The 18858-nt window shown below is 44.3% G+C and overlaps 1 protein-coding gene across 2 annotated transcripts in view; it reads left to right on the top strand.

The window, feature by feature from the left end:
- The window catches only part of POLD1 (DNA polymerase delta 1, catalytic subunit), a 509877-nt gene that overhangs the window by 318060 nt on the left and 172959 nt on the right, over positions 1 to 18858 (top strand). For both annotated transcript variants that reach the window (XM_085616214.1, XM_085616215.1), the window contains exons 22-23: positions 5492 to 5594; positions 15418 to 15550. In XM_085616214.1, coding sequence (XP_085472340.1) covers positions 5492 to 5594; positions 15418 to 15550 — 236 coding nt within the window. The remainder of the gene's footprint in view (positions 1 to 5491; positions 5595 to 15417; positions 15551 to 18858) is intronic.

Raw genomic sequence — 18858 nt, 5'->3', positions numbered from 1 at the left:
GGGTGGGGCTACTTGGAGCCCAAAGATCTTCTTGGAAAGAAGTCAACAAACCTTTGCAATTGCAAGTTGACGCGGTGCACAGAGATTCGGTTATTGCAACCCCCTCGAGGGATACTGGCCTCAAACTTGGTGAGAGGGCAGGGTGGGCATTGGGAGCTTGTGGAAAACCACCACCTGTGTTGCAGAGCCTTTGGAGTCCGGAGGAGCTCAGGATCAGCAGACCGGTCGACTTAGTTGCGGTTCCTGCGGGTGCAGAGGAGTGACTCTTTCAATCCAAGGGAGATTTCTTCAAGTGTCTTTGATGCTTCACAGTCCTTGGAAGGTTCCTGTAGGATGCACAGGCACAGACGAGGCAGCAGACTGGAAGGGAGACAAAGTCTGTCCCAAATTAAGTCCAGAGTGCCCAGATGGTAGAAGAGCAGTGGTGTCTGATCTGAATCTTATCCCACGACGAATCTAGGGACCTACACCCAGGTAAGCCCTTAAGTACCCTAGGGAAACGGTTGGGAAGATTCAGGGGACCCTCCCAGGGGAGGGTCTGGGCAGGTGGGAGATTACTCTGATGTTCTTTTTCCAGTTTCGCACCAGAGCGGGAACGGCTCTCAGGACTGGTATGAGCTGGACTAATCACAGGGACACCAAATGTGCCCCTCATGCAGACTAAGTGGCGCTGGCAAGCGCACCCACCCCATCCCAATACACTAAATCCTGTCTGGGAGGAGCTCACACCTCGCTGTGACAGGATGCCTATTGTTGTGCCTTCCCCTGCTCGTGCTTGGCTCGGCAGCAGGAGGGCAGAATCATGTCTTGGCGGCAGCAACCATTTTGTGCTGTCCGGGTCAAGAAGGCTGGTACAGGGAACACTGAGAGACTAACGGAGGGCTCTTCCAGTGCTTGGAATCATACCTGGGTTAATGATTCCAACATGTTTGATACCAAAGATGATCAGATTCGTTGCAGCCAGTTTTGAGATGGTCATCGCGTAATTGCGTGGTGCCCCTCTATATAGTATATGGCTGCTTCACTGACAACCTGGGAGAATGGACTCCGTAGGCTGCAGGGTTGTCCTGCTCATGCAGGGGCACCCTCTCACTTAAAACCAAGCACCCTGCCTTCAGGATTGCAAAGGCTTGCTGGAAGGGTGACTTATAGGTTTTAAGTGCAGTGACACTATATGTAGGAAACCTGTATCTTTAGTAAGTGGTGTAAGCACCAGCGTACATAGGCTGCAATGGCAGGCCTGTAGGTCCATTTTGAATGGTCTCCCGTGGTTAGCATAATACATGCTGCAGACCATGGGAGACCTCTGGGGTACCTATGCCTGGGTACATGAGTCATTAGCTTGCCTCATCTCCACAACGGGCCCCCACATTCGCCGGGGATGCCTGGTTTCACCTTGGAGATACCCAGGAGGGACCATCTCACAGGAATAGCCAGGACGGGTTCCCCAGCGGTCTACAGCGCCACGACGCCTCAGGGCAGCAGTGCGCTTTACAAGACACATTACATTACATTACATATACTAGGGACTTATAAGGGTATCCCAGTATCCAGTCTGAACATAATAATTTAGGTAGAAAGCCGATAGACTGGGGTCCTGATTTTCAGCACCCAGTCAGACTAGTCTAATACAGCTTAGCACCAGGAAAAAAGTGGGGGTAACCATAGAAGCATCTCCTACTTTCCTGCAGTGGTTGACCGACTGTCTCCAGCGTGTAGCTTGGGAGCATTTGTTCCAGAACTGAGTCACCTGGCTGGATAACTATTGAGAACGGGGCGTGATACAGATACTCAGGAATCCTGGGTTATATGGCTTTGCTGGATACACTGTCTGCAAAAGACACTAACTCAGATCCCGTACGCCATGGAAATGCCCATAATGATGCTGACCATATTGCCACACATTGGGAGGTGGGATGGTTTGACTGAGTGGTTGGAGGCAGGAGCGGCCAAAGTGGGGGATATGTTCTGCATGGATGAGCTTCTTCCATTTGAGGACTTCAGGGCGAATTCAACCTCCCACAGGGGTACTTCCTGCTCCACAGGGCAGTGACCGAAGCCTTCCGCCAACACTGGAAAAAGGGTATGTTTGAACCTCAGCCCCATAGAGCCTGTCAGTACATGGTACAATCATCAGGCACCATTAAAGGCGTCACATGGTTATATAGGTCTATAAGGGGAGATATGATTCGACCCCATGACATGTTGAAGGCACGCTGGGAGGACGACCTGGGGACTGCCATACCTGATGCAGATTGGGCCCACATCCTGGAATGAATACCAAAGGTTTCAAGAAATGCTTTTTGTAAACTGTTCAATTACTATATTCTCCATAGGGCATACCTTAACCCCGTACCTATTTCTGATCAGTAGGCTGCCCCCAGCTGCATGAGAACTGGCAGTAAGTGACGGCAGTAGTGGCAAATGCCATCTCTAGGGCGGTTCCCTGCACTCCTAACCACTGCTTATTGAGTTGGTTTCCACACACTCCCAAAGCTAGGACCAGGAGCCTCTTCCAAGACCTAGGGCATCTACTAGAAAAACGCGAAATGACAACACTGGATGGCCCCTGGGAGCACTCTCCTCCCCACCTGGCGTAAAGAACTAGAAAGGTTGGCCGGACATGAAGGGGAAGTGCTCCTTAGAGAAGCCAGAGAAGGCCCTCGATCGATCGAGTTCGCACAGGCATGGGAAACAATAGTTGACTGCGTAGAAAAATCCTGAGACAAGATCCCCCGTAACATCTCTGGCAGGCTTGCCTGCCCTAGCCCCCTCCCCGTTATGATCAAGCATACTGACACTAGCTTTGCACACCTTGTAATGTATACTCATTCTAGTCTTACCTGTGTGAGTCTTTCCAGACTGTGGAAAGAAGAGATAAACCACGGAATGGTAACAGTGGACAACCCAAATTATCTGATGATTGATTCAGACATTGGGGATGTGACTCAAGGGGGGTGGGGAGAGAGTGAAATTCTGTTTTGGTTATGTAAGTTGAGATACGCAATACAAGATTTTATGAAGTAGTTGTAATTAATGTGCATGCCAATTCAAGGCGTTCGTAGGCATGAAGTACTTGTATTATGTTTACGCTGAAACTCCCCAAAAAAAAATATCTGTTTAAAAAAAAAAAAAAGACAACACAAGTGTGACAAGGCCGGCTTATTAAGGATTGCACCTGCCCAGGTGTAACAAAGATTTGCAACCCAGCAGACAGTAGATGGTATGCCAGGGATAGTGAAGGAATATGCCTGATTATATTCATTTTGATGTGTCTATTGTGTCCTCCTTGCTGTGTCTGACGTGGCCCTACTGTCGGGGTGTCTCGTGACCCACTTGCAAGGGTGTTCAACGATTCTCATAAGGGAGTGCCCCTGATGATTTGCTTATTGCGTCCAAGATATTCTTCCTGTTAGTATTCCCAAATTTGTTTTGTTGGTGTGTCCACGATGTTGGTCTTGTTGCTCTTTCTTATAGATTCTTTCTGATGTCGTGTCTCAAATGTTTTCCGCGTTGGGGTGTCCCATATGTTCTTTCTAATGATGTGCCCTAGGTGGTGTTCTTGTTGATATGTCCCACATGTTCTTGTTGGCATGACTCTGCTATACCTAGTCTAAAATTGCAGATATTCCTCCTCTTGGTATGTCCCTAATGAGACTCCTTTCCCAAATATTCTTATAAATCAGCCAAGATGGTTATCCTCAGATTCATCTTGGTGCTTCCCATGTTTGTTTTAGTCAGTTCCAAATTTCATATTATCAGCTACCAGTCGCTCATCTTCGTCACTCTTCTGAAGAAAATCTCATCGTAGGTGCAGCACTCCTGATTTTAAACTAAATATGAATATTGTCTAAATCATTTTTACATATTTAGTCTAGAACCACTGAATATGATCACAAAGGGCTTCATGCATTAGGCCAGCTTATAAGTGCATTGTGATTCATGATGGCCAATAAAACTTTCAGCAAAGGAAAGGGGGCAACCAAGAGGTGCTCCTCTTACCTTGTGATTATCGATTTTATTTACAACTGCTTTGCAACTATTTTTGCAGTTTCAAAGCATGGGCAGTTTAGTACTTGGCCATAATGTTCTCAGTGTAAACTGTCAAAATGTGACACCATGCGCTTTTCTTAAGCCGGGTGCGCACATTGTGAGCGACAGGCATTGGTCTCACCTGTTTGCGGATTATTCATTCACAATGTGCCACTGTTTCTCGCTTTTGTGACTGCATACTCTTTAAGTGATGGGGGTTTTCGTGCAGGTGCATAGTGAATGCTCGGATAGAGGTCTGATGAAGACCTCCATCGCTGCATGTGCTACTAGCATTAATGAATGCTGAGAATACTCTTTAATATTCAGGCCAAATATGTGGTTCTTTTTGTTGAAAGTGGTGGTAGTTGTCCGTCCACCTCTCTTTTTAAAAATTTTTTAAAAAGAGTTTTATATAGCGCGAACTTGACCCGAATTGGGTATCTGAGCGCTTTACATAGCACCGGTTGCGTTAATGAGGACACATTCATTTTCGTTAGGCACGGGGAGATTAAGTGATGTGCCAGAATCACAGGATGTTCAGCTTCATTGCCGAGACTCGAACACAGTTCCCCAGATTCGAGGTCGACCGCCCATGCCGTTAGGCCAACTCCTCTCTCTTGATAAAGGAAAATCCTGGATACAATCTTGGAGTGTCTGTAGTTCATGCTGATGATCTTCTGAAGAGCTAGTGTGGTAGAGTAGATATCTACTCTTGAATGAAGGAACTCTGCTTCCAGTTCCATTGCTAGCCTGGGAATCGAATGTTACAGTTTGAGCTTCTTTAGTCCCATCAAGTCTAGAGACGACTGAGCTCCTGGGCTGAGGAAGAACTATCCTGTTTTCGGTGGAAAGGCATGTAAGCTAAGTGTCAAGCTCTCGGTTGTAGAATTGACAAACTTGACTTCCTGACATCACAAATTGTGTGAGCAGATCACTTCATCACTCTGCGCCTCACTTATTTATCTTTCAATATTCAAAATGCTTAAAATAGCTTCCAGTTGTGCGCTACAGAAAATGTGTTTGGTCGTGGCCTATGTAGCCACTAGCAGAGGGTCAACTGGTATGTCAGACCAGTCGGACATTTTATTTGACCTATGACGTTGCAAAGAGTGTCTTGTGGCTGGATAGAAAGACAGTGTTACTATTTTTTATGGAGGAAGCATTTGGCGCAAGTGCAACAGGCATGGCATGAGTGTATTTATACTATTCTGTGCTGGAGGAAAACACATGCACTCTACTGCCATAAGACCATGACTCAGTTCTAGTACCCTCCACATGGTGGGTACTTGTACATAATGGAAGCGATATAAAACCGTGTTAATATTTCCATTATTTGCCATAGTCTCTTCAGTACTCCTAGTGCATAAGCTTTCTCACGTTATAGGCACCCGTCAACAACGGATGCCAAGTGTCCTGCAGAGAAGAGTTTTAAAGTCCTTCGTTTTATTTCTATTTACAGGATGCGAAAGCGAGATCAGGGAAGTGCACCAAATTTGGGGGACCGTGTTCCTTATGTGATTATCGGGGCAGCCAAAGGCGTCGCTGCTTACATGAAGTCAGAGGTAAGATGAAACAAGCCTCCCGATCATCTGCTGTCATTTCTGCCCTTCTTTCTTTTGTACCCTCTTTTCTCCATTTATATTTTTGCACATGGCGATCAGTGTTTGCTGTATTTCAGAAAACATTTTCCTATCACCAACTGTCTAGAGTCTTATAGGCACTAGTGTATTCTGGATCACTCACCCTGAGGTGAAAGATAGTAAAAATGTGCCCAATGCAGGGCATCAGTATCAAAAAGGTGAAATTTGAAACTTTCTTGGGTAAAATGTATGTTGGGGGGCGAGAAGAATGTGCTAGATGTGCTGCTACTTATTGTTAGTAGTGTGTTCGGGAAAGTAGGAGCCATGGTGGGCAAAGAGAGATGCACAACTGTAAGAAATTAGAAGTCTGAATGAAAAATGTGATAGATGTGCATTGTGGGATTATAGCAGCCTAAGAGTGCGGAGATGTGGAAGTCTTGGCAATTTCTGCAATCCAACAGAGATACTATTTAATGCAATTATCTTTCTGGCGCTCTTGCCTTTACTTATAAGAACACCGTACTAAACCATGTAATTTAAAGGAACCTAGGTACTCAATAAAAAAATAAAATGTTTTTAAATTTTATTTTAAATCTATTTTAGACATCAAACAGGAGACAAAAATATAATATATATATATTATACATTCGATGTCATATCTTGCATTTTATCCCCCTGCTCGCTGGATATCCCCCCCCCCCCCAACGAGGTCCTTACCCCCCCCCACGCTGTCCTCCTTCCCCCCCCCCGATCCAAAAGAAATTAAGTCATACATTACTTTAATGCACACTTTACCTATAGGTTACATACATAAAATAAAAGATTGCCACAAGGCTTCCCAAATTCATTATACTATTTAGACTAGCCTAACTGGTCTTATTCCATTAAATCAGCATCCTAATCCATCTAGTTACTGGCGCCCAGATTTCAAGCCCTCTTTTTGTTCTGTGTCCCCTCCGTTTGTATACCGCAATCTCCTACCGGTATATTGCTAGCAATTTCCCCAATCTGCAGTGTATTGAAGGAGGATCTTGGTCTAGCCAAGCACTAGCCAGACATAGCCTAAACACCGCCATAGCTGTGAATAACATATAATCCAGTTTGGTTCGACCATTTCCTGATTACTTACCTCCAGATCTATCACTTGGGGGGTAAGATCCACCACATATCCCAACATATTTCTGAGGCAATTACCTATCTCAGTTACCAGATGAGCAAGTTTAGGGCATGTGGCAAACATATGCACCCTATCAGCGGCTAAAACTCCACAGCGAGTACAGTGTATACCTGAGGCCCCCCCCCATCTGAAAATCCGTGCTTGTGTAATATATAAATTGAGCCAAGTTTTAAAACACTGTACTTGAAGATTTGCCGAGCTAAATGCTGTCTGGCTTAACAGAAGGGAATTCTCACATTCCCCTATCCCTGCTTGTAACAGATCCTGCCACCGATTTGTATGTTTTGTTAAATAGTCCCCCATTTCTTTATTAAGTAATTTATATATTCTAGACAATGTTAGGCGAGCCCCTAACAATGTATCCAGTAAAGGGATTTTACTACAGCTAGCTACCTTCTTAGTCAGGAAATCCCTGAACTGTAAATATTTAAAGAAGTGATTGTTCTCTATCCTAAATTTTTCCTTAATTGTGTCAAACAAAAATATTTCCTTGTCTTCCATTAAATCTCCCATGTGCCTCACGCCTCTTTCAGCCCACACTTTCATATATCCATCATGGAATATGGCTGGAAGTAGATCATTATTAACCAAGTGGGAATATCTATGAACTCTTCCGATATTCAGCTTTTTTTGGACTGCAGTCCAGACCCTGAATGCTCCCAGTAATATCTTGAATTTAACTCTTTTAAAATAGGCGAAATCAATATGTCGCATGAGACAGCCTTTGGCCTCCGCCCCATATATTAGCTCGTATATGGAGACATTAGCTGCTTCCCTCATTGCGCCGCTGTCGCGTCCCAACAGATCAGCCATCTGTTGCATAGCTGCTGCCCAATAGTACATTTGAAAACTTGGAACTGACTAACCCCGCGAACTCTAGGCAGAGTCACATATTTAAGAGCTCTTCGAGGATGTTGCCCAGCCCACAAAAATCTAGAGATCAATTGATTCAGCGCTAAAAACCATGATTTATTTATTTCTACTGGGTTAACTCTTAAGAAATATAAGATTTTTGGTAGAAATAGCATTTTAATAACGTTGCTCATACCTAGCAATGTGAGATGTAAATTATTCATCTTATTAAAATCTATCTTAGATTTCTGCATCTGTGGCTCCAAATTAATATTAACAATTAAATCTATATTAGTGCTGATCTCGACCCCTAAATATCTAGCATTCTGACCTACTCGAACATCTTTCAGGTCTGTTTATTCGTTCTTGACGATTAGCGTTTTATTTTCATTAAGGTGATACCCTGAGATCTTGCCAAAGTGTCTTGCTTCCATTTCTATCTCGGTAAGAGCCTCCCGCGGGTTAGGTGTAACTATTGTCAAGTTGACCGCGTAGGCTAGAATCTTGGTGTCTCCTCCTATAGTATGTATAGCCTGAATCTTTTGGTTCTTCTCTATGTTCCTGATTAAAGGATCGATGTAAACAGCAAACAATAGAGGAGAGCAGGGGCACCCTTGTCGCGTACCTCGTGTGATCGTAATTATATCGGATGTGGAGCCCATCATAGCTATTCTGGTGTAGGCTCCCGATAAATACTTCTAATAGCCCCAATAAACCCTTTACCCAAGCCCTTTTTTTCCATAATTGCCCATATAAAGGGCCAGGAGACCCTATCAAAGGCTTTTTCTGCATCCAACAGTATTAAAGCCATAGGGTCTCCCGTAACCTTGGTGAAATCAAGTAGGGCGTTAGTCCGACGGATATGTTCTATTGTTCCCCGGCCCAGGACAAATCCATGTTGATAGGGAGAGACTAGTTTCTTAATAACAAACGCTAGCCTATTGGCAAGAATTTTAACATAAATCTGTGTGTCACTGTTAACCAGCGTAATTGGTCGATTTGACCCCAATTAATTTGTAGGTTTGCCTTTTTTCGGAAATACGATATTCGCTCATTTCCAAGATTCGGAGGCCACCTCACCTGATTGTTCTCTGTGGAATATCTCTAACATCATTTCCATTTACTGTGCCCTAAATTTTTTGTAAAATTCCCCTGGTATCAGATCCGTTCCAACAGCTTTACCGAGTGGCAATGAATCAATCGCCTTTTTTATCTCCTCGATTTTTATCGGTGTTCCTAAAATTTCTTTCTCCTCAGGGGAAAGCTGTTCAAGGATTTGCCCATTTAGATATTCCTCGATCTCTTGATGCCCTATCTGGATGTCCTCTGTATATAGTCTCTGGTAAAAATTTTGGAATGCAGAGAGAATAGCTTCTGGCTCAGTAACCATGCCAGCACTAGGATCTCTAATTTCAGCGATCCGGGTTTGTACCACTTTTTCTCTGGTGCGGACTGCAAGCATGTGACCCACCCTTTCATTACTCTCATATGCCCTGCTACGCCAAGCCATTTACCTGCCTGCCGATTTCTTGATCGATATCTCTGTAATTGCTGACCTGGCGAGTATGATCCTTGATTGGGCTATCTCGGGATCTCCCCCATCGGAAAAAACGTCTATCAAATGCGCTTCTGCCCTTCCCAGGTCATCATACAATGCATGTAACAGAGTATTTTCTTTCTTTTGTGTCTCCCAACCATACTTGGATGTTTCCCCCCTGACACCAGCCTTTAGAGTATCCCAGACTACATGTGTACTAGTACTTCCTATATTCTCCTCAATAAACCTGGGGATCCATCTCTCCATGTGTTGTACATAGCTTTCCTCACTAAGTAAAGCCCTGTTGAATGTCCATCGTGCCGGTAGGGATTACATCTGGATATTTATTTCTAGCACCAAAGGGTTGTGATCAGACATAACTCTGGGGTATTTGGTTATTTTACATCCTTGTAACAACTCCTGTGACACAAAAAAATAGTCCAATCTGGCATGCATTTGATGTGAAGCAGAAAAATACATAAAACCCGCATCATTAGCTTCTTGTTTTGCCCAGACATCAGATAGCCCATGCAAGAATCTTAGTTGTAACAGAGATTTATAAACTTTAGGATTACGACCTTGATACACTGCCCCCAATTGGTTAGAGGTCTGACAACTCATATTGATATTAAGATCCCCTCAAAAAATAAGTAGGAGGGGCCAACCAGCTAGTTCAACATTCAACCAATCGAACAATGCTGGATCATCAAGCACCGATCCATAGATCGAGCATTGTGTGAACACATTTTTATCTAAACAGCACTGCGGAATTACCCACCTTCCCATTTTATCAGCAGTAGATCGTGAGAATCTAGCTAAACACTTCCGTGCAATTACTGCCACCCCTCTTGTCGTTGTATCCTGCCTAGTGCTGGAGATCAGTTGGAGGCTGCCAACTCCAGAACCCCCTCCTGCATGCTTCAATGTGCATTTCCTGAAGGCAGACAATGTCAGCCTTCAGGATTTGGATGTCCAAGCTGAGTCTCTGTCTCTTTTGGGGATTAGTTAGTCCGCAGATATTAATTGAAGTTATTCTAAGCTTCCCCATTAGTGATTAAATAAAATTCATACACCCTGTGGCATATCCGTACCGGTTCTCGTATACTACCAACAATTATCAGTGCAACCTACCCCTTTATTTTCCTTATGTATCTCTCCTACCCCCCCCCCCCCCCCCCCTCCACCTCACCAACTCGAGGCAAAAAAGGTCCATAGACCCTTGCAATGCCTCTTGCATTCCACTGGTCCCTTAGTTGCCACCCCTCCTAAAAAAAATTGAAAAAGTAGAAAAGAACCCCAAAACAGGAAAAAGTAATCCTATACAAGTATATGACCAATCATACTATATTCAGTAGAAACTGGAAAAAAAAGTATTTTTAGTCCTTGCATTGTTCTTTTATCCACTTGAAGTTCCTGCATATATTCCTGGGCCTGAACCTCTGAGGTAACTACCCTGGTGGTACCCTTATAGATAACCTTAAGTCAGGCCGTATTCAATAGGAAAACCTTGCAGCCCAATTTCTGGAAGGGGTTAATCAATTGGCGGAGCCTCCATCTTCTTTCCACCATCGTATGACAAAAGTCCGGACGTGCAAATAAAGAATGCCCCTCGGCTGCTCGTTTTGCATCAGGTCTAGCTTTCTCAAATATTGCCTGGTGTAAGAGGAAATTCCCAAAGAATATAAGAATTACTCTGGGTTTCTCGTTTTGTCCTGCTTTTTTCTTTTTCATCATCAACGGGAATCTGTGCACCCTCTGCACCTCTGCTTCCCAATTCCAGTGTGCCAGTTTCAGAAAGGCCCCTTTAAATAGTTTTAGAACAAATCCATGTATATCGTCTCCTTCGGCATTTTCCTCTATACCTAGTAGTCGTAAGTTATTTCTCCGCTGCCAATTTTCAAAATCCTCCAATTTTCAGAGAACATCACTCATTCTGGCCTCATTTGCTACGATTTGTTGTCCAGCGCTTTCCGCCCCAGCTTCCAGCCCCACAACACGTTCCTCTAGGACAGTAGTACGCTCTGAGATTTCTGAGCAGACTTTCGTAACTTTGCGGATTGCCCCCTGAAGTTTCTTCCTTGCCAGCTGAGCCCTTTTGTTCTCTTGGCAGACTTCCGCCTGAATCTGCTTGAGTGTGGAATAGATTAATTCCATAGATAGGGAAGATTCTGTCTTACCCTCAGTTAATTTAGGGTCTTTGAGCTGGACCTCATTTATATCTTCCTCGTCGGACTCTATCCCAAAATGGATGGTGGAATAGTCCCATTGTAGCTGACTTGTTATCGAAGTTTGAGCCCCTGTCTTTCCCTGTTCCGCTGATACTCCTTCTTTTAGTACGATTAGGTACACGCCTTTGAGTATCCAGTCTCAGGTGGGGGCTGCCACTATCCTCCCCTGTGATTTCGGGATCTGTATCCTCAATTTCACAGGCATTAGTATGTTCAGACTCGTCCGTCATGGAAAAAATGTTGTCTCCATCTGGAGTCCCTGTATTCTTACTGTCTATATGGGTGGTAACAGCACTATTATGATCAAGGGAGTCTGACCCGCTTTGCACCTCTAAAATATTATCACTTGCTTGGAAGCCATCCATGTCCTCCTTACCCTCCTTCCTTATCTCATTGATGTTATTTGGTTCAGTATTTGCAATGCTTGTGTTAGTCATGTTAATAGCGGGGGCTTCTGTTAAAGTTGTCTCAGGAGGGAGTCTTGTTGTTATTTTTAATTTATCGGCCATGTCTCCTTCAGACTTATCTAAACCTTTGCCGCCATCCGATGTCTTCCTTTGGTTGTAGATTTTACCTGTGCTCCGCCTAGTCCACGTCTGTAAAACATCCTGGGTACACTCTGCTGTTTAGACCTGGTTGCTGGGTCGACAGGACGCTGCTCTCTGTTGGGCGTCCTGACATCTATCTCCACCCTCTCCTGGCTGAGCGTGTGACCAGCGTCTCCGCCCTTCAGGGCCGCTGTCTTCCGGGCTGCCAGGATCGCCTTAGCTCTAGCCGTTGCACCGTCCTTCGATGGCAGTTTTGCATTTGGGGACATTTTGAGCCACTTTGAGCTTTCCATGCTCTTTTGTATACCAGTTAGAGTCCACAGAGCCCTTCTGGGCCACAGGTACGCCTTTTGTTTAAGTCTCTGCGCGCCGAGAAAAAACTCTTTTACCGTCTGGATAGTCAGAGCTCCGATACTCCGCTCTGGCCTCATCCAGTATTTCAGATATTTCTCCAAGATGTATTTCGGGTATTCCCGTGCAGTACAACGATTTTTAAGCCCAGCTTTAATCTATTTAGTTTTGTTTTTTTAATGATAAATCATTAGCCATAGCGGGGGGAGCGACTTCCACAGCGGTCACACCGTTGCCATCTTGCCTCTCCAGTATGCTTCTTTAAAAAAAAAAAAATGATTTTGACAAGGTTTCACTAGTAGTTAATATGCTGGTGTTAGTTCTTACAAGAAACCCACCACTATAGCTCAGTGACGACAAATCCCTGACTTTAGTCATAACGGCAATTAGAGTGTGTTGAAAAACATAAGAACTTAAATACCTACCAACTCCAAATTAGTGGAATATCACTGCAATGTATTTTCAATCTTTTTTTTTTCAATACAGCAAGTGTAGTGCTGAACCCACTGAGCTCAAAGCAAGTGAATGTGTATATATAGTGCCACTTTATATATTTAAGCTGAGTTAAGTAAGAAGCAATGGGTGAACTAGTCCTCTTTGCTTTATATAAATCAGTTGTGGATTAAAAAGAAGTAAAAAGTAGAAATAACACTGTTGAATTTGTGACCCTATATGCTTTAGTTCATCAAGACAAAAAAGGCCTGGCTACATCCTATATAGAAATGGAAAGGACCCCATTAGATAACAGAATTATGTTAGTGTTAAAAAAATGTGATGGCAAAAAAGCCTTGCTGTACTAGCGTCACACGAACTACTCTCTTCTTCAATGTATTGTGGTTAGATATTGGTATAATTGTCTGTAATAAATAAAGGGATATTTGATCATTTATCAAAAGAAGAAAAACAAGCAAATGTAGTACCATCAGATGGGTACATACTACCATATAACCTGTCACAAGTTTTCTGTAGGATCATCTTCTGTAAAGTTAATTCTTCAAAAATAACATATCCCTGCATCCCTGCCTAAATGCGTACAAACCAGTCACGGTCACTGGTTTACTGAAGATAGTGGCCTGAATTACATTGTTAAATAGGCTGAGATAGCCCTGAAATTTAATTATTTCATGTACAAGTCTTTTTTTGTACAGAATGGTGTGACCATGGTAGCATGTTTTCCCTACATGTAGTAAATAATTCTGTAGGAGATTTTGAACAAATTCTTACAAAGTCTGTTTGCAATACCCATTCACAACACATTCCTGTTTAGCAGAGATACATAAATAATGTATTCTTGATATGGAAGGGAACAGAGAAGAAACTAGGGAAGTCCAGTGAATGACTTAAGGACCAGAGTCTTGCCATGCAGCACAGTTTTAATTGGCACATCTTTCAAAACTGATGTGAACAATTTGAAACTTTAATGGTCGAGAAAATATCAGCCCCCAAGGCCAACAAAATCTGAACTCCCATGCTCAACAAAAGTCTGACCTCCTGTGGTTCACAAAATGTTATTCCCTGTGGTCTGCATAATCTTTACTTATTGATAACACTGGGATGAACAATGTGGAAAGTGCAGTGCTAACCTAATTTAAAAAAAACATGGTTAACTATATTGGATCCCGCCATAATTAACACTGTTGAAAAGCCAATAGTTTAAAGTGTTGAAAATTCTATGGTTAACCATAACAGTCAATAGTATTGAAATTCTCTTGTCCACCAGATCGAAAATCTGTGCTATATGTCCACACTGACATGCACTGAAAAAGCCCGGCAGCTGGAGTGTAGCTCCAGAATCCCAGATCGGCTTTCCCAAGATCTGAAGATCCAATCTCTGCACTGCCTCCTGGTGCTATTTTTGTGTTGATAAAGGTCGATGGGAAAGCAACATGGTCCTTTAGCTGTGTGTGTGTATGTATGGGTATGCATGAACTCTTTGTGGCTTTAGGTGAGGTTGGGATTAATGCAAAGGATCACATCACAGTCTTTTGCAGGTGGGCCTGGGGAGTGCATTTCACATTGAGGACAGCGGTTGGTGTGATGCCTGAGGTACTTTGAGGTCTGTCCCACTTCTGCTTTTTCTCCTTTCACAAACCTGTCTTGAAGGGAAAGTGTTTCCGTCTTGTTACTAGATGGAGCTGTTGTCTCACTTTCTAGCACTCTCTTTATTTCCTCCCTCTTCACTGATGTCTGTCCTGCAGCACATTCTTCATCATGTGACCTCCATATGTCCCCTTCTTACAAGCTCTTTCTTGCCCTGTCTGTGTCTCTCATTACCTTTTTTGGCTGCCCTTCATCAGTTTACCTTTACCTTCTGTTTTGAATCCTATCTACTCTTATTCTTTCTTTACCTATCTGTTTGTTCCAGATGTCATGCCCCCGACCCCTTTCTGCTATCTATTAATTTTCTCAACTCCTCTTCCTCCTATTCTGTCTTCTTACCCTGCTCTTTTTTCCTTCTCCCTCTCTTCCCATTCTCGTTTCCATTTTATCACTACCTCCTCTCTACTGCTAACGTCTCTCCCCATCTCCTCTCATCTCTTTTCATGTTTGATTTCTTCTTTCTTTCTCGTCCTTTCATCCCTTTTCTTTTCTGTCACTTCCTCTCTGTTACCGCACCTTCTTTGTAAACCTCTCATCTGCCTGACTTAACTCTCCTCTGCCTCTATATCCTACCGCTCTCAGTCCTCTGTTTCTTCCATCCTTTAATTTCTATCTGCCTATCAGGAAAGTAACTTGCATTCCATAAAAATCTGCACATAGCGCCCACTGATTTCTTGACACTTTAAACATGCAGTATAAGCGTAACCCTCCAAGAAAGACATCTTCCCTCTTTCCCATTGCTGTCATTCCTTACAATCTTTGTGGTCGCAACCTGTGTCCTCTTGTGTGTTATGTCTGCTAAACATCCTTTAATGAATACTTGTCAAGAAAGGATTGCTCCCTTCGCTGAGAACCATTGTCCTTATTGCATGCACAACTTAGGTTGGGGCTCCAGTGAAAATGTGTACAGCCATTCATTCTGCAGGACATATTGTGGCTGCTCAGTCTGAGGCCATTCGACTCCTGTTTCAAAACAGACTGACTACTTTGTTTTTTCTTATGTATTTTTCAGGATCCTATCTATGTGTTGGAGAATAACATCCCTATCGACACTCAGTACTATCTGGAGCAACAGCTGGCTAAGCCTTTACTTCGCATCTTTGAGCCCATCCTGGGAGAAGCCAAAGCAGAGTCAGTTCTGTTGAGTAAGTGACTACTACTTTCTTTCAGCATGGCCTTCCTACACCTCTTGCATTGCCTTCCTCCCCTCCAACCCAGTCTCTTTCCCTGACACCTGCAGGCCTTGTGTCACACTTCTTCCAGAAAAACACGAACTTGCAGCCCCAACCCCTACTACTCTAAAGCCTATCTATAAGACAACAGCAACTGGCCTCTCCAAGACAAGTAGTTCTAGTATCTACTCCCCAATACCTGCACATTTGCCCCTTTTGCTCCCATCTCCTTCACTACTGTGTTGACACTGGCTGGACCTTGATCATTTGGCAGTGATCCGTACTAACTTCTTTCTTACTCTGCTGAGGTACAGGAAGGTAATGGGGATATGTCCGAGGTCCCACACATAAGCATGGCTTAGGTTAGATCACTAACCACTACAATAAATGTACAGAAGGGAAAAGCAGTGTGTCTTGTCTAGTAAGGTATAACTGCACACAAGCAGAAAAGAGGAAGTAGACACCCAGATCACTTGCAACACATTGATTTTTTAATATCTGATGCTCTAAGATCTATGTGGGGTATACAATATGGTTTAGTGCAGGGGTCTTCAAACTGGGTGACAGGGCCTCAAGTGATCCCGGGGGGGGGGGGGCAGGGGGGGGGGGTGGCAGGCTCTGGTCAAAAGAAGTGCTATGCTGAAACAGTGCTTTGTTTTAAGGGAGTGGCAGTAAACCGCTCTGTAATGGGCCATCAATAACATCTTTTGTCATTTATATCCTATCTGCGAGCATGTGTCCAAAGGAAAGGAACTCCAAATATTCATCAAAGCCCCCACCCCCATTTCTAATAATCACTCTGTGGATACTTTTACAAATTAGTAAGGCCTACCTGACCAGAATGGAATGTTTGGCAATCATGTATTTGATTGCGTTTTTAAAACGGTATGAGAACTCCACTTCAATTTTTAAATGCGTCTAGAGCTATTTAAACATTGCCAGTTTATTAGAATAATTGTTAAAAATTCTGAAGGGGGGGGGCCCGATGATTCCCCCTCCCCACCCCCTCTACCATTTCTAGCTCTTGTCTCTGGCATTCATGCTGTTATGTTTCCATTTCCTTTGAATCTTAATAATTTTACATTCTTTTTGAATGAAACATGACATTGTGTTACTTACTGTTGACTTCTCTTGTAGGAGGGAGAACATCATATCTCGGTAATCCCTGCTTCCTCATTGTCACGTTTTTTTTCATTTTCAGTGTATGTTTTTTCATTTGCTTTCCATACATAACATGAATCAAAGAATCTCAAACGTTAGAGGTTATCATTCCATTTAAGCACGCATTGGTGGTGATCAGTTTAACGGTTGATCCCATCTGTGAGTTCTTTAAGCCAGAAGAATTTTTGGTGTGGCCAGGGCAAAAATAAATATATATATTTTGCATTGGTCTTAAATTTGTTAATTGAGATATGTGAACTATCCCGTGGAAGGCTATACGGGATGTATATCCACAGTCTCCCTACAGGTGGAGACTATAAGAACATTCATCAAAATTTCTGTGCCACTTTTGTAAACTTTATTTCCCATTATTTGTTAGCTTGCGGAGTTAGTTTCTGCCATGGAGTAGAATACTCCTGAATTGATTTTAAAGATTTACTCAATTTGGGTTGCTGATTTTTGGCACCGGTTTCTCTATAAATTGGTGCCAACCCACCACAGCTTCTGCTTCCTTTGTTGCTGTCTTGATGTTCTGTTGCCATGTTTGAGGCGGCTAAACGTGATGCCCGATAGCAAAATTTAAAGATACTTTTCAGCTACTTCCATGTCATGATTCTTTTACTTAATTACGTGTAGTTTAGCTACCCCCATCCCATTGTGTTTGATTTAAGGTCATCAAAATAGAGAAGCATGTTGATCAGCTATAACAGCAAACTTGTTTCGTCCTTTTCTTTAGTTCGAGTTTAGATGAGAGCTCTTATCTGAAAGAGACCATTAGTTATAGATTCCTTACCTTAGAATTACCTCCAGGCGTCAGACTGGATCCGGAGAAAGGTTTTTGTAGCAGTACCCCTGGGCGTTGGTAGGTGGCGTCAGTCGACTCCGCGTTCGGCATCGTGGTCGCCGGGATGACGTTGTGGTGTCCACTTACACGCGCTGACGTCAGTTCCTCCTTTTCTGCACCATTTAGAGCAGATCCCTAGTCACATTTTGACTAACTCTTTAAAAAAAAATGTTTTATTTTTTTACTGTTGTCGACATCTTTTTTGAGTCTTGCGACTCCTGGTGCACGAGGGATGTCTAGTCGTCGGCCCGGTTTCAAGCCCTCTGACTCCTGTCACAAGGTAATGTCTGTTACCGATCCGCACCTTGTGTGCCTTTGGTGCCTGGAGCACGACCACGACCCAAAGCCGTGCTCCGACTGCCGAGCCCATGTCTTTCCGGGAGTGGTCCTGAAAGCTTTTGGAGGCCCAGCAGTCCACTCCATGCCGGTCGAGGTCCCGGTCGCGGAGCCATCACCACTCCTAATCGAAGTCTTTGCACTCATCAGGTAAGTCGAAGAAGCTTTGTTGCTCTTCTCCTTCTTCCCGTCAAGTCAGCTGACGCGGGACCCGGAGCGTCGCGGCTCCGTCCTCCCAGCCCGCTGGGATGACTCCGCGCTTCCCACCCTTTCCGGGAGCTGGAGTGTCCCCTGCCCAGCTTCGTGCATTTTACGATTTCCTCCACTCCATCTTTGGGCAGCCTGACTCCGCCGGCGCGCCTTCGTGCCCTGCTGACTCCGCTGGCGGCTCTAGGCCTTCGATTCCGGCAGCTCTGGCCTTGGCGCCTCACTGTACCTTCCCCGACGTCAGTACCGGGGCCAGAGGGTGAGGAGAACTGGGAGGGTTCTGTTATCCTTCTTGCAGAGCAACTTGAAGAGCCGGACTGGAGAGAGGAGTTGGATGATGCCAGTGGTCTGGATACCTCCCCAGACCTTGGTATGCTTTTTGCCCCTACCGTGGCTACGGAGGAGGGAGTCTCCTACGCTGTGGTGCTGCGTAGGGCGACTGAGGCCCTGGGCCTCTAGCTTCCTACGGTGGCTGTCAGGACTAACCTCCGGACTGAGGTGCTTCAGCCAGCAGCAGCCTCTTCGGAGCCCCTGCTGCCTTTTAATGAGGCCCTCACTGACATCCTTCTGGGCACTTGGTCCAAGTCCAGCACAGGGGCTACTATGGACAGGATGATTGCCCGAAGCCACTGCCTGGCCCTGGCCGACCCACTTTTCCTCTCCCAACACCCTACCCCCGAGAGCTTGGTGGTTCAGGCCTCAAACTCAAAAAGCGCTTTCCCTACTGCTCCTC

Source organism: Triturus cristatus, chromosome 7 (assembly GCF_964204655.1).
Source record: "Triturus cristatus chromosome 7, aTriCri1.1, whole genome shotgun sequence".
NCBI classification, from domain to species: Eukaryota; Metazoa; Chordata; class Amphibia; order Caudata; family Salamandridae; genus Triturus; species Triturus cristatus.
Note: the sequence above shows the minus strand (reverse complement) of the source record. Positions and strands in the feature narration are given on the sequence as shown.